The sequence below is a fragment of the Oncorhynchus kisutch genome, linkage group LG5, assembly GCF_002021735.2.
Source record: "Oncorhynchus kisutch isolate 150728-3 linkage group LG5, Okis_V2, whole genome shotgun sequence".
NCBI classification, from domain to species: Eukaryota; Metazoa; Chordata; class Actinopteri; order Salmoniformes; family Salmonidae; genus Oncorhynchus; species Oncorhynchus kisutch.
In genome coordinates this window covers 73,586,511-73,599,980 of record NC_034178.2, presented here as the reverse complement: position 1 = coordinate 73,599,980, position 13,470 = coordinate 73,586,511, and the positions used below count along the sequence as shown (strand labels likewise).

Genomic DNA, 13,470 nt, shown 5'->3' with positions numbered 1-13,470 from the left:
TATTGTGATGTCATTATGGGGTATTGTGATGTCATTATGGGGTATTGTGATGTCATTATGGGGTATTGTGTGTAGATGGATGAGGATCTTTGTTTTGTTTTGTTTATTTAATCCATTGTTAGAATAAGGCTGTAACGTAACAAAACGTGGAAGAAGTCCAAGGGTCTGAATACTTTCCGAGGGCACTGTATCTGAATGTGTTTTCATCACTTTGCTAACTTACCACACATCAAGAAAAAAACTAAAACAGCCTGTGATGCTTTATTTTATTACAGAGGCACTCTAATGTAGGGAATAGGGTGCCATTGGAATAGGGTGCCATTGGAATAGGGTGCCATTGGAATAGGGTGCCATTGGGGACACAGCCCTCTCTCATTTAGAGCATCAGAGGCAGCTAGCGTTGTGTGAGGAGGAGGAGGAGGTAAATACACAAGGTTTAGTAGAGCGATGTGTCGGCTTTGCCTGTACAACATTACTATTCCTCCTACAGTAACCACCTCTCTCTCACACACACACAGGTAATGTCATTATTCAGTCTGATATACAGAGATGGGCTATGTCCCAAAGGGCACCTAATTCCCCTATGTAATGCACTACTGTTGACCAGAACCCATAGGGGTAGTGTACACTATGTAGGGAATAGGTTGTGTAAAAAAAATTTTTTTTGGGGGGGGGCGACTATTGGAATGTCGCCTGATCGTCTTCTGACTGAATAGTAATGAGATTAGCTTTGAGCGGTGTGTGTGTGTGTAGTGTGTGTGTGTAGTGTGTGTGTGTGTGTGTGTGTGTGTGTGTGTGTGTGTGTGTGTGTGTGTGTGTGTGTGTGTGTGTGTGTGTGTGTGTGTGTGTGTGTGTGTGTGTTGTGTGTGTGTGTGTGTGTGTGTGTGTGTGTGTGTGTGTGTGTGTGTGTGTGTGTGTGTGTGTGTGTGTGTGTGTGTGTGTGTGTGTGTGTGTGTGTGTGTGTGTGTGTGTGTGTGTGTGTGTGTGTTTGTGTGTGTGTGTGTGTGTGTGTGTGTGGAGGAAGGGGGGCGCTGAGAGGAGCCAGGTTGGGATGTGTTACTGACACCAACACCTCTGCTATAAAATGTTTTAAAAACAGTCGATCATCACGTATCTGTGTTTTGACTTGTAAAAAAAAATCATATTCCATGCGTTGTTTGTGTGAAGTAGTTGCATTTTTCTCAGTCTAAGTCTGTTGACATAACGTGTTCAACATCTATGTAAAGTTTTCTCTGTTGGTATCATGTTTTTTTGTACGTTCGTAGTATGTTCTTCCTGCTACCATAACATAGTAAAACGGTTCCTCAACATGGATGTATTTTAGTGCTATATTCCTGCAGTTATTGTTTGTATGATCTTGTTGGATTGTCGATTCCCTTGATATTCCAGGTGAATAATTAATGTCAAATAGTGCTTCCATGCCAGTCATCATGTACCGGAAGCCAAAACACACGGAGCTGCGTTTATACAACAGAGTAGGTCACGTCCCTGTCCATAATAGAAATACCATTTCTAGAACATGAACCAAAATGTACAGAACTACTGTGTAAAAAACAACAACAACATGATAATTCCATATTAAAACATGATAGGATCTCTGTGTAAATAACATGATCACAGATATAAGGGACGTGTTTCACTCGTATTTTCAGTTATGAACATGAACCCAAACATAAAGAGGTGTATAGTACCGGAGATATGAAGGGAAACCTACAGTCCTGAAGCTATTAACAAAGACACAATGCAAAAACCCCTGATGAAGGCGAATCCCGAAACGTTATTTGTCATCTTTAGGCTGTTGAAATAAAGCAAGTCATAATTTACCTGAACCAGTGGAGGCTCCTCAGAGGAGGAAGGGGAGGAGCATCCTCTACAGGGAATTTTATAACATTTTTAATTGTAAAACATAAAAAAAAGTTGTCCTTAGATAAAACTACACTAAATATAAATCACATGTCACCAAATAACTGATTAAAACACACTATTTTGCAAAGGTCTACAGTAGCCTCAGCAGCACTCTGTAGGGTAGCACCATGGTGTAGCCGGAGGACAGCTAGCTTCCATCCTCCTCTGGGCACATTGACTACATTGACTACAATCCAAACCTAGGAGGCTCATGGTTCTTATCCCCTTCCATAGACTTACACAGTAATTATGACAACTTCCAGTTATGACAACTTCCAACCTATCAGAGCTCTTGCTGCATGAACTGACAATCAAAGGATCAGAGAATGAATCTAGTACTGAAAGAACAGGCTACAGCTAGCTAGCACTGCAGTGTATAACATGTGGTGAGTAGTTGACTCAAAGAGAGAGAAAGATGTAACAGTTTTACAACTAATTAATTTCTTACAAAATGAAGGAGAAAGCAAGAGAGAAATAGAGAGAGCGAGATTTCATAATTTATTTTTCACTTTCAGTTTATTTTACTTAGAAAATGCAGCTAGCTAGTTTAGTCTACTGAAACACCCTGCAAAAACAGAGGGATGCTATGTTAGCTAGCTGGCTATAACAGAGGGATGCTATGTTAGCTAGCTGGCTATAACAGAGGGATGCTATGTTAGCTAGCTGGCTATAACAGAAGGATGCTATGTTAGCTAGCTGGCTATAACAGAGGGATGCTATGTTAGCTAGCTGGCTATAACAGAAGGATGCTATGTTAGCTAGCTGGCTATAACAGAGGGATGCTATGTTAGCTAGCTGGCTATAACAGAGGGATGCTATGTTAGCTAGCTGGCTATGACTATCCAACACAACACTGGAACTCTTCCAAGTCAAGGTAAGCTTTTGGTATTACTACTTTATTGTACTACTTTATTGCCCACCGGTGTAACTGCTTCCTGACTAACGTTACTGCATGATTGTAGCGGGTTTACTAACGTGTTAACGTTAATTCTATTAGCTACAGTTGACTATTTCGCCTGGTCAGATACAGCTGATTTGGTTGTGACGTCCACAAGCGAAGGGAAGAGAAGGAATGCAACGTGGCTGTTATGAGAGTGAACTGTGTTTACGTGTGATCAGGGGTGTATTCATTCTGACCGATTCTTTTGAAAAAACGTTTCATAAACGGAAACAAACGGAACAAAACACACCTGAATTTGTCCAATAGAAACTCTTGTTTGCAACTGATGGACTAATGATTACACCCTAGATCAGCTAGATGCAGGCAAGAGTGTATTGTAAGTAATAATTTGTTCTTAACTGACTTGCTTAGTTAAATAAAGGTTAAATAAAAATAAATATAATATTGAATGTCATTGTCTGTGCACCTACATTGTAAACTTTAATTCATAGACTAGGTTGTAGTAACCTCATGATGGGTACAGGGAACATTTAGTAGCCTAAACCTATCGATGTTACATTGAACTGGGTGAATGGAATATGAATGACAGTCATCCAATACGCTGGAATAGAAATAAGGCCCTGGTGGTGAGGGAAGTGAAGTACGAGGCACATCGTCAGCACAGACAGGGTTCAAACAAAACAGACAACTACAAGGTGACAGAAATCAGAACAGATGCGTCCACCAGAAGACAGAGAGGGTCTACAGAAGTTACTGGGTATGACACACGTTTCCTAACCCAGTATATCCAAGATGAAGCCAAGTCCACTGCACCAATCAGAGTGCTGCTCAGGAAGGACATGGCAGAGGCACCCAGAACAACAAGCAGCACTGGAGAGACTGAAAAAAAAAGACATCTCCACTACTCCGTTGCTGAAATTCTTTTAATCCACAGGAAGAGATTGAAATACAAGCTGATGCATCCAAAGATGGACCCCGGAGCTGTTCTGATGTCATTATGGGGTATTGTGATGTCATTGTGGGGTATTGTGATGTCATTATGGGGTATTGTGATGTCATTATGGGGTAAACAGCCTTTGCATCCAGCGCTCTGTCTGGGGCAGAACACAATTATGCCCAGATAGAAAAAATAACTCCTGGCAATCGTGTTCAGTATGTCTATGGTGTTCAGGTCAAAGTTCAATCTGACGACAAACCACTTGAGGCTATAATCACCAAGCCTATTGGAAAGTCACCTGCCCGTCTTCAAAGGATGCTGCTTCAAATACACAAATGTGACAGTCACATCGCCAGGTAAAGACATGTTAGTAGCAGACACGCTATCCAGGACTTTATCCCAGACAACCACACATGAATAGTGTGATCTCAGTGACGAAAAAAATGTCATTTACGCAGTGTCCACACATCAGCCACTGGAGGGCGCTGTTATGCAACAGCTGAGAGCAGTCATAGATACAGCTGCTGAGGAACCTGCTGGCCAGACAAGAAGAAAAGTGCACCACTGAAAATGCAACCCTACTGGCACATCAGAGAGACTCTTTACATCGAAGATGATCTACTCCCGGTAAACAAACGTATTATCATTCCCAAAGACTTTTAGAGCTGAGGTACTTATAAGAGGCTCCACATTACACATCAGGGCATTCAACGCTCCTTCAGCGCATGCCAGAGCTCTCATGTAATGACCAGGCCTCACTGATGATGTCCGAATGACGGTCGAATCGTGCACTTCCTGGCAAGACAAACTGCCCAGCAACCAAAAGGAACCACTCCTACCACACACAATGCCTGACACTCCGTGGCAAGAAATCACAGTTGATATCTTTGACTTCAAAGGATGCTTAATCATTCTGACAGTGGGGACTAATATTCCAAATGTCCAGACGTGCTGATGTAGCGTGGTTCATTCTGCGTTGTGTACTTTTTAATTAGGACGCAACTGAAGGTCTGTGAGTTGAATTCTTTTTTATTTTATTTGCCCCCTGCACACGAAGAGACAACACACATTATGTTAACCCTTGGTGCAGTCCTAGCTCTCAGGCCCCTGCACACGAAGAGACAACACACATTATGTTAACCCATGGTGCAGTCCTAGCTCTCAGGCCCCTGCACACGAAGAGACAACACACATTATGTTAACCCTTGGAGCAGTCCTTGCTCTCAGGCCCCTGCACACGAAGAGACAACACACATTATGTTAACCCTTGGTGCAGTCCTAGCTCTCAGGCCCCTGCACACAAAGAGACAACACACATTATGTTAACCCTTGGCACGGTCCTAGCTCTCAGGCCCCTGCACACAAAGAGACAACACACATTATGTTAACCCTTGGCACGGTCCTAGCTCTCAGGCCCCTGCACACAAAGAGACAACACACATTATGTTAACCCTTGGCACGGTCCTAGCTCTCAGGCCCCTGCACACGAAGAGACAACACACATTATGTTAACCCTTGGCGCGGTCCTAGCTCTCAGGCCCCTGCACACGAAGAGACAACACACATTATGTTAACCCTTGGCACGGTCCTAGCTCTCAGACCCCTGCATAAGCACATGGACACTCACTTAAACACTGTCCCAAGTACTCACAAGTTACAATAGATACCCTAGTTAACGAGCTTGGTGAAACTTGTTAACATAAATCTTTATCTCGTCCACATTGTAACAAATTTATGGTGCATAACAGTACATTGTGTAACATTACCACGGTTTTATATTGAACAATTTGGGAGCCAAGGACAACATACCTTGCTAGCTGAAGGTCAGGCAAAAGAGAACAATAAGCGGGTATGGAAATACAGATAACCTGCGATGGACCAAACCAAAATATACAATCACATGTATGTACAATATTAATATGAAAAAGTGTTTTTACACCAAAGAAAAACATTAGCTACCCAGCTGTAATTAAAAATAAAATACACAGAATTATTATTTATCAAATTATTAACATCCCCTCTTGACCTGGCCTATTTGAATTGGTCCTTGTGTGCAACTTGGCGCATCATCTAGGTGAACAACATCGCACTGCTACACTAAGGCCATCAGACAAGACATCGGGTACAGTCGTAGCAAAGTTTAAAGCTGTGTTTGTACCCTTGGCAAGTACTGAGATGGTTCAGTTTGCAAAAGAGATGCCGTTTTCAATATGATTCATTCTAGTCCAGGGTTTTCCCCAGTCAAAGGGAATGGCTGAGAGAGGACCATTCAGTCAGTGGAAAAAAACATGCTCAAGTCGACAACACAGACAGGTGTTGACCCTCACACGGCTCTCCTGAACCTAAGAAACACACCTGTCCCCGGGTCTGCTACTCATGGGACTTGTTCCTACTCTCCAACCTACCCTCAAGTAAAACAGTCCTTCAGCCCGTTACCCCCCCCCCCCCCCCCCCTGAAAAAACAAATCCAGAGTGGCTTGAAACGCAGAAGACAAGCTATGACAAAACCAGCGTCACCACTTCCTTGATTTCGGGAGGGAAAGAAAGAGTGTTCATGGAGCCAGCCAGCATCCAGCATCAGTGGTGAGAATCAGAGATTGAACCGAGAAACAGAAAACATCTCAGACCTGAAATAACAACCAGGTACAGGGACAATGAAGAAGAAGTCACAATCACTGTCACTCACAATCATTCAGACCAGGAGGTCGAAGAGGCGACACAAAGAGACACAAATTAACACAGACAAAACATGACAAATGACAGAGCACCAGAACCCCTCTGGCCCAGAGACTCATACCAGTCAGATCACCAGAACCCCTCTGGCCCAGAGACTCATACCAGTCAGATCACCAGAACCCCTCTGTCATAAAGACTCACACCAGTCAGATCACCAGAACCCCTCTGTCATAAAGACTCACACCAGTCAGATCACCAGAACCCCTCTGTCATAAAGACTCACACCAGTCAGATCACCAGAACCCCTCTGTCATAAAGACTCACACCAGTCAGATCACCAGAACCCCTCTGTCATAAAGACTCACACCAGTCAGATCACCAGAACCCCTCTGTCATAAAGACTCACACCAGTCAGATCACCAGAACCCCTCTGTCATAAAGACTCATACCAGTCAGATCACCAGAACCCCTCTGTCATAAAGACTCACACCAGTCAGATCACCAGAACCCCTCTGTCATAAAGACTCACACCAGTCAGATCACCAGAACCCCTCTGTCATAGAGACTCACACCAGTCAGATCACCAGAACCCCTCTGTCATAAAGACTCACACCAGTCAGATCACCAGAACCCCTCTGTCATAAAGACTCACACCAGTCAGATCACCAGAACCCCTCTGTCATAAAGACTCACACCAGTCAGATCACCAGAACCCCTCTGTCATAAAGACTCACACCAGTCAGATCACCAGAACCCCTCTGTCATAAAGACTCACACCAGTCAGATCACCAGAACCCCTCTGTCATAAAGACTCATACCAGTCAGATCACCAGAACCCCTCTGTCATAAAGACTCACACCAGTCAGATCACCAGAACCCCTCTGTCATAAAGACTCATACCAGTCAGATCACCAGAACCCCTCTGTCATAAAGACTCACACCAGTCAGATCACCAGAACCCCTCTGTCATAAAGACTCACACCAGTCAGATCACCAGAACCCCTCTGTCATAAAGACTCACACCAGTCAGATCACCAGAACCCCTCTGTCATAAAGACTCACACCAGTCAGATCACCAGAACCCCTCTGTCATAGAGACCCTGTTTTAGGTCAGTTACGATCACCACTTTATTATAAGAATGTCAAATGTCAGAATAGTAGAGATAATTATTTAATTCAGCTTTTATTTCTTTCATCACATTCCCAGTGGGTCAGAAGTTTACATACACTCAATTAGTATTTGGTAGCATTGCATTTGAATTGTTTAACTTGGGTCAAACCTTTCGGGTAGCCTTCCACAAGCTTTCCACAATAAGTTGGGTGAATTTTAGCCCATTCCTCCTGACAGAGCTGGTGTAACTGAGTCAGGTTTGTAGGCCTCCTTGCTTGCACATGCTTTTTCAGTTCTACCCACAGATTTTCTGTAGAATTGAGGTCAGGGCTTTGTGATGGCCACTCCAATACCTTGACTTTGTTGTCCTTAAGCCATTTTGCCACAACTTTGGAAGTATGCTTGGGGTCATTGTCCATTTGGAAGACCCATTTACAACCAAGCTTTAACTTGAGATGTTGCTTCAATATATCCACATAATTTTCATCCCTTGTGATGCCATTTATTTTGTGAAGTGCACCAGTCCCTCCTGCAGCAAAACACCCCCACAACATGATGCTGCCACCCCCGTGCTTCACAGTTGGGATGGTGTTCTTCAGCTTGCAAGAGTCCCCCTTTTTCCTCCAAACATAACGATGCCCATTATGGCCAAACAGTTCTATTTTTGTTTCATCAGACCAGAGGACATTTCTACAAAAAGTACGATCTTTGTCGCCATGTGCAGTTGCAAACCGTAGTCTATGGCGGTTTTGGAGCAGTGGCTTCTTCCTTGTTGAGCGGACATTCAGGTTATGTCGAAATAGGACCCATTTTACTGTGGATATAGATACTCTTGTACCTGTTTCCTCCAGCATCTTCGCAAGGTTGTTTTGCACTTTTCACACCAAAGTACATTTTTAAGTGGAAATACCTAACTTTACAAGCCTTTTTAAATCTTGATTTCATTACAAGTTTGCATTTTCTGCTGTGCAACAACAGGATGACCAAATTAAGATAGAGCATCTGTACCTATTCAACCCCCCCTTCAATTCAACACAATTATCCTCGACAAATATAGACTTTCAGTGCAGATGTTGAATGAATCCTAATTTGCTTTGAGGGTGATTTAGGTACGCATGATGAAATGGAGCATAAAGGACAATTAGAGGAGAGGAGAGGAGAGATCAACCCCCCCCCTCTCCCCATCTCTACTCTGAAGGACTGTCACTCATTCTCCTGGAGCATGATTCTAGATAGATAGATATAGAATCTATGAAATACCTTCTGTGACATTCATTATTGTTCCATGTTCTATGATCACCAATGGGATATGCATTAGTAAATTAGTATTGTGTCTGAACACAATTTCAGTTATATTCCATCAAATTTTAGTAGTACATTTTGAAAATGAAGCGGATTTCCTATTCGATGTTGCTTGGTTCTTTTTTTGACAGTTTGTTATTCTGAACTTTTATTCTCAGGAAGATGTAGCTCTCCTGGAGTAGCCTACAACAGTCTGACAATTACACAGCAAGGCCCTGGAGAGAGAGAGAGGGAGAGTGAGAGAGAGAGAGAGAGAGAGAGAGAGAGAGAGAGAGAGAGAGAGAGAGAGAGAAAGAAAGAAAGAAAGACAGAGAGAGAGACAACGAGACAACGAGAGGGCGAGAGAGAGAGAGAGAGAGAGAAAGAACGAGAGAGAGCGAGAGAGGAGAGAACTCTCTCTACCAGCAGCAGTGAATCTCTTCTTATTCTCATGTTGTTTTGAATCATTCAACTACTTTACATTGGTTACCTACCTGCCATTCAGTTACCTACCTACCATTCAGTTACCTACCTACCATTCAGTTACCTACCTACCATTCAGTTACCTACCTACCATTCAATTACCTACCATTCGGTTACCTACCTACCATTTGGTTACCCACCTGCCATTCAGTTACCTACCTACCATTCAGTTACCTACCTACCATTCAGTTACCTACCTACCATTCAATTACCTACCTACCATTCAGTTACCTACCATTCGGTTACCTACCTACCATTCAGTTACCTACCTGCCATTCAGTTACCTACCTACCATTCAGTTACCTACCTACCATTCAGTTACCTACCTACCATTCAGTTACATACCTGCCATTCAGTTACATACCTGCCATTCAGTTACCTACCTACCATTCAGTTACCTAACTACCATTCAGTTACCTACCTACCATTCAGTTACCTAACTACCATTCAGTTACCTACCTACCATTCAGTTACCTAACTACCATTCAGTTACCTAACTACCATTCAGTTACCTACCTACCATTCAGTTACATACCTGCCATTCAGTTACATACCTGCCATTCAGTTACCTACCTACCATTCAGTTACCTAACTACCATTCAGTTACCTAACTACCATTCAGTAACCTAACTACCATTCAGTTACCTACCTACCATTCAGTTACCTAACTACCATTCAGTTACCTAACTACCATTCAGTTACCTACCTACCATTCAGTAACCTAACTACCATTCAGTTACCTAACTACCATTCAGTTACCTACCTACCATTCAGTTACCTAACTACCATTCAGTTACCTACCTACCATTCAGTTACCTACCTACCATTCAGTTACCTAACTACCATTCAGTTACCTACCTACCATTCAGTTACATACCTGCCATTCAGTTACATACCTGCCATTCAGTTACCTACCTACCATTCAGTTACCTAACTACCATTCAGTTACCTACCTACCATTCAGTAACCTAACTACCATTCAGTTACCTACCTACCATTAAGTTACCTAACTACCATTCAGTTACCTAACTACCATTCAGTTACCTACCTACCATTCAGTAACCTAACTACCATTCAGTTACCTAACTACCATTCAGTTACCTACCTACCATTCAGTTACCTAACTACCATTCAGTTACCTACCTACCATTCAGTTACCTACCTACCATTCAGTTACCTAACTACCATTCAGTTACCTACCTACCATTCAGTTACATACCTGCCATTCAGTTACATACCTGCCATTCAGTTACCTACCTACCATTCAGTTACCTAACTACCATTCAGTTACCTACCTACCATTCAGTAACCTAACTACCATTCAGTTACCTACCTACCATTCAGTTACCTAACTACCATTCAGTTACCTAACTACCATTCAGTTACCTAACTACCATTCAGTAACCTAACTACCATTCAGTTACCTACCTACCATTCAGTTACCTAACTACCATTCAGTTACCTACCTACCGATATTTTATTTGTACCCATCATATTGATTTCTATATATTGTGGATTAGTATAATGGAGTAATTTATTACTAAGAAAACTGGTTACAAATAGCACTTACATATCCTATCCCATACCTGTCAATCATCCTTATCAATAGCATAACAAATACTTATCCTATCCCATACCTGTCAATCATCCTTATCAATAGCATAACAAATACTGATCCTATCCCATACCTGTCAATCATCCTTATCAATAGCATAACAAATACTTATCCTATCCCATACCTGTCAATCATCCTTATCAATAGCATAACAAATACTTATCCTATCCCATACCTGTCAATCATCCTTATCAATAGCATAACAAATACTTATCCTATCCCATACCTGTCAATCATCCTTATCAATAGCATAACACATACTAATCATATCCCATACCTGTCAATCATCCTTATCAATAGCATAACAAATACTTATCCTATCCCATACCTGTTAATCATCCTTATCAATAGCATACCAAATACTTATCCTATCCCATTACCTGTCAATCATCCTTATCAATAGCATAACAAATACTTATCCTATCCCATACCTGTCAATAATCCGTATCAATAGCATAACAAATACTTATCCTATCCCATACCTGTCAATCATCCTTATTGTCACGCCCTGGTCTTAGTATTTTGTGTTTTCTTTCTTTATTTGGTCAGGCCAGGACGTGACATGGGTTTATTTTGTGGTGTGTTTGTGTATTAGGGTTTTTCGTAGGTTTTGGGATTGTGGCTTAGTGGGGTGTTCTAGCAAAGTCTATGGTTGCCTGAGGCGGTTCTCAATCAGAGGTAGGTGATTCTCGTTGTCTCCGATTGGGAACCATATTTAGGCAGCCATATTCTTTGAGTGTTTCGTGGGTGATTGTTCCTGTCTCAGTGTTTTGTATTTCACCAGATAGGCTGTATAGGTTTTCACGTTCCGTTTGTTGTTTTGATCGTGTTTTGTCTACATTAAACATGTATCGAATTAACCACGCTGCATTTTGGTCCGACTCTCCTTCAACGGAAGAAAACCGTAACACTTATCAATAGCATAACAAATACTTACCCTATCCCATACCTGTCAATCATCCTTATCAATAGCATAACAAATACTTACCCTATCCCATACCTGTCAATCATCCTTATTATTAGCATAACAAATACTTATCCTATTCCATACCTGTCAATCATCCTTATCAATAGCATAACAAATACTTATCCTATCCCATACCTGTCAATCATCCTTATCAATAGCATAGCAAATACTTATCCTATCCCATACCTGTCAATCATCCTTATCAATAGCATAGCAAATACTTATCCTATCCCATACCTGTCAATCATCCTTATCAATAGCATAGCAAATACTTATCCTATCCCATACCTGTCAATCATCCTTATCAATAGCATAGCAAATACTTATCCTATCCCATACCTGTCAATCATCCTTATCAATAGCATAGCAAATACTTATCCTATCCCATACCTGTCAATCATCCTTATCAATAGCATAATAAATACTTATCCTATCCCATACCTGTCAATCATCCTTATCAATAGCATAACAAATACTTATCCTATCCCATACCCGTCAATCATCCTTATCAATAGCCTAACAAATACTTATCCCATCCCATACCTGTCAATCATCCTTATCAATAGCTTGACAAATAGGACCATTGCCTACACATGTGAGGATGAGTTCCTACATATGAGAAGCCTTCACATCTGGTCTGACGGGGTCAGCTTACTGACACACACACACTACATACACACTACACACTACATACACACTACACACTACATACACACTACACACACACTACACACTACACACACACACACACACACACACACACACACACACACACACACACACACACACAACCCTACCTACCTCTGGCCTGACAGGGTCCTCTATGCCGACCACGCAGACAGCCGTCAGCTCATTGAGGATGTCGTTCTCGTTGTCCCAGAGGGGTTCTGGGTCGCCAGGGAAGTCACGGTACGCCACGCAGATGGTCCGCAGCCCGTCACACGCCATCGGCTCGATCACCTTCTTCACCATCTCGTCCTTGTCCCGGGGACGGAACACCCGCGGCTCGCCTTCCTGGTTCAGGATCTTAGTGCACCTGGGGGGGGGGGGGGGGGGGCAGAGGATAGAGGTCAGGGGTCAGAGGTTAGAGATCAAGGCCTTGGTAGTCTCATTCTGAGTCTTAGTACCACTATACCAAAGGGCTAAAGCCTTGAGGAGATCAGTGATGAACATCATAAATCACCAATCAATCCCCCAAAATCAAGCTGTAGTTCCCGTAGGCCCTCTGAGAACGATCTGAGAGAATCTCATCTAAGATCTCTACAGGTGACTAGGAGGTAGAAGCTAGGGGTTTCTTTCCTTTCTGGATTGGGTGCTGGAAACTGAAGTTGGAACCAATATCCATCATGGACTCCATCCATAGCCTCTATGGTATCAGACCTAGCTGTAAAACCACTCACTTCTTGAGGACGATCTCGGAGGCTCCTTTGCTGTACATCCTGAAGGAGCCGTCTGGTAGTTTGATGACCGTGGACATGGACTTCCTGACTGAGTTGAAGGTGTACACCTGGTAGAATTAATGATTAGAATTCTCAATTAGAATTTAGAATGGTAGAATGAATTATTAGAATTCTCAAATAGAATTCAGAATGGT

At 42.4% G+C, this 13,470-nt stretch overlaps 1 protein-coding gene across 10 annotated transcripts in view; it reads right to left on the bottom strand.

Moving 5' to 3' along the window:
• Positions 1-13,470, bottom strand: part of atp2b2 (ATPase plasma membrane Ca2+ transporting 2) — a 206,724-nt gene that overhangs the window by 33,127 nt on the left and 160,127 nt on the right. For all 10 annotated transcript variants that reach the window (XM_031825786.1, XM_031825785.1, XM_031825789.1 and 7 more), the window contains 2 exons: positions 13,277-13,383; positions 12,678-12,912 (listed from right to left, as the gene is read on the bottom strand). In XM_031825786.1, the coding sequence (XP_031681646.1) occupies positions 12,678-12,912; positions 13,277-13,383 (342 nt within the window). The remainder of the gene's footprint in view (positions 1-12,677; positions 12,913-13,276; positions 13,384-13,470) is intronic.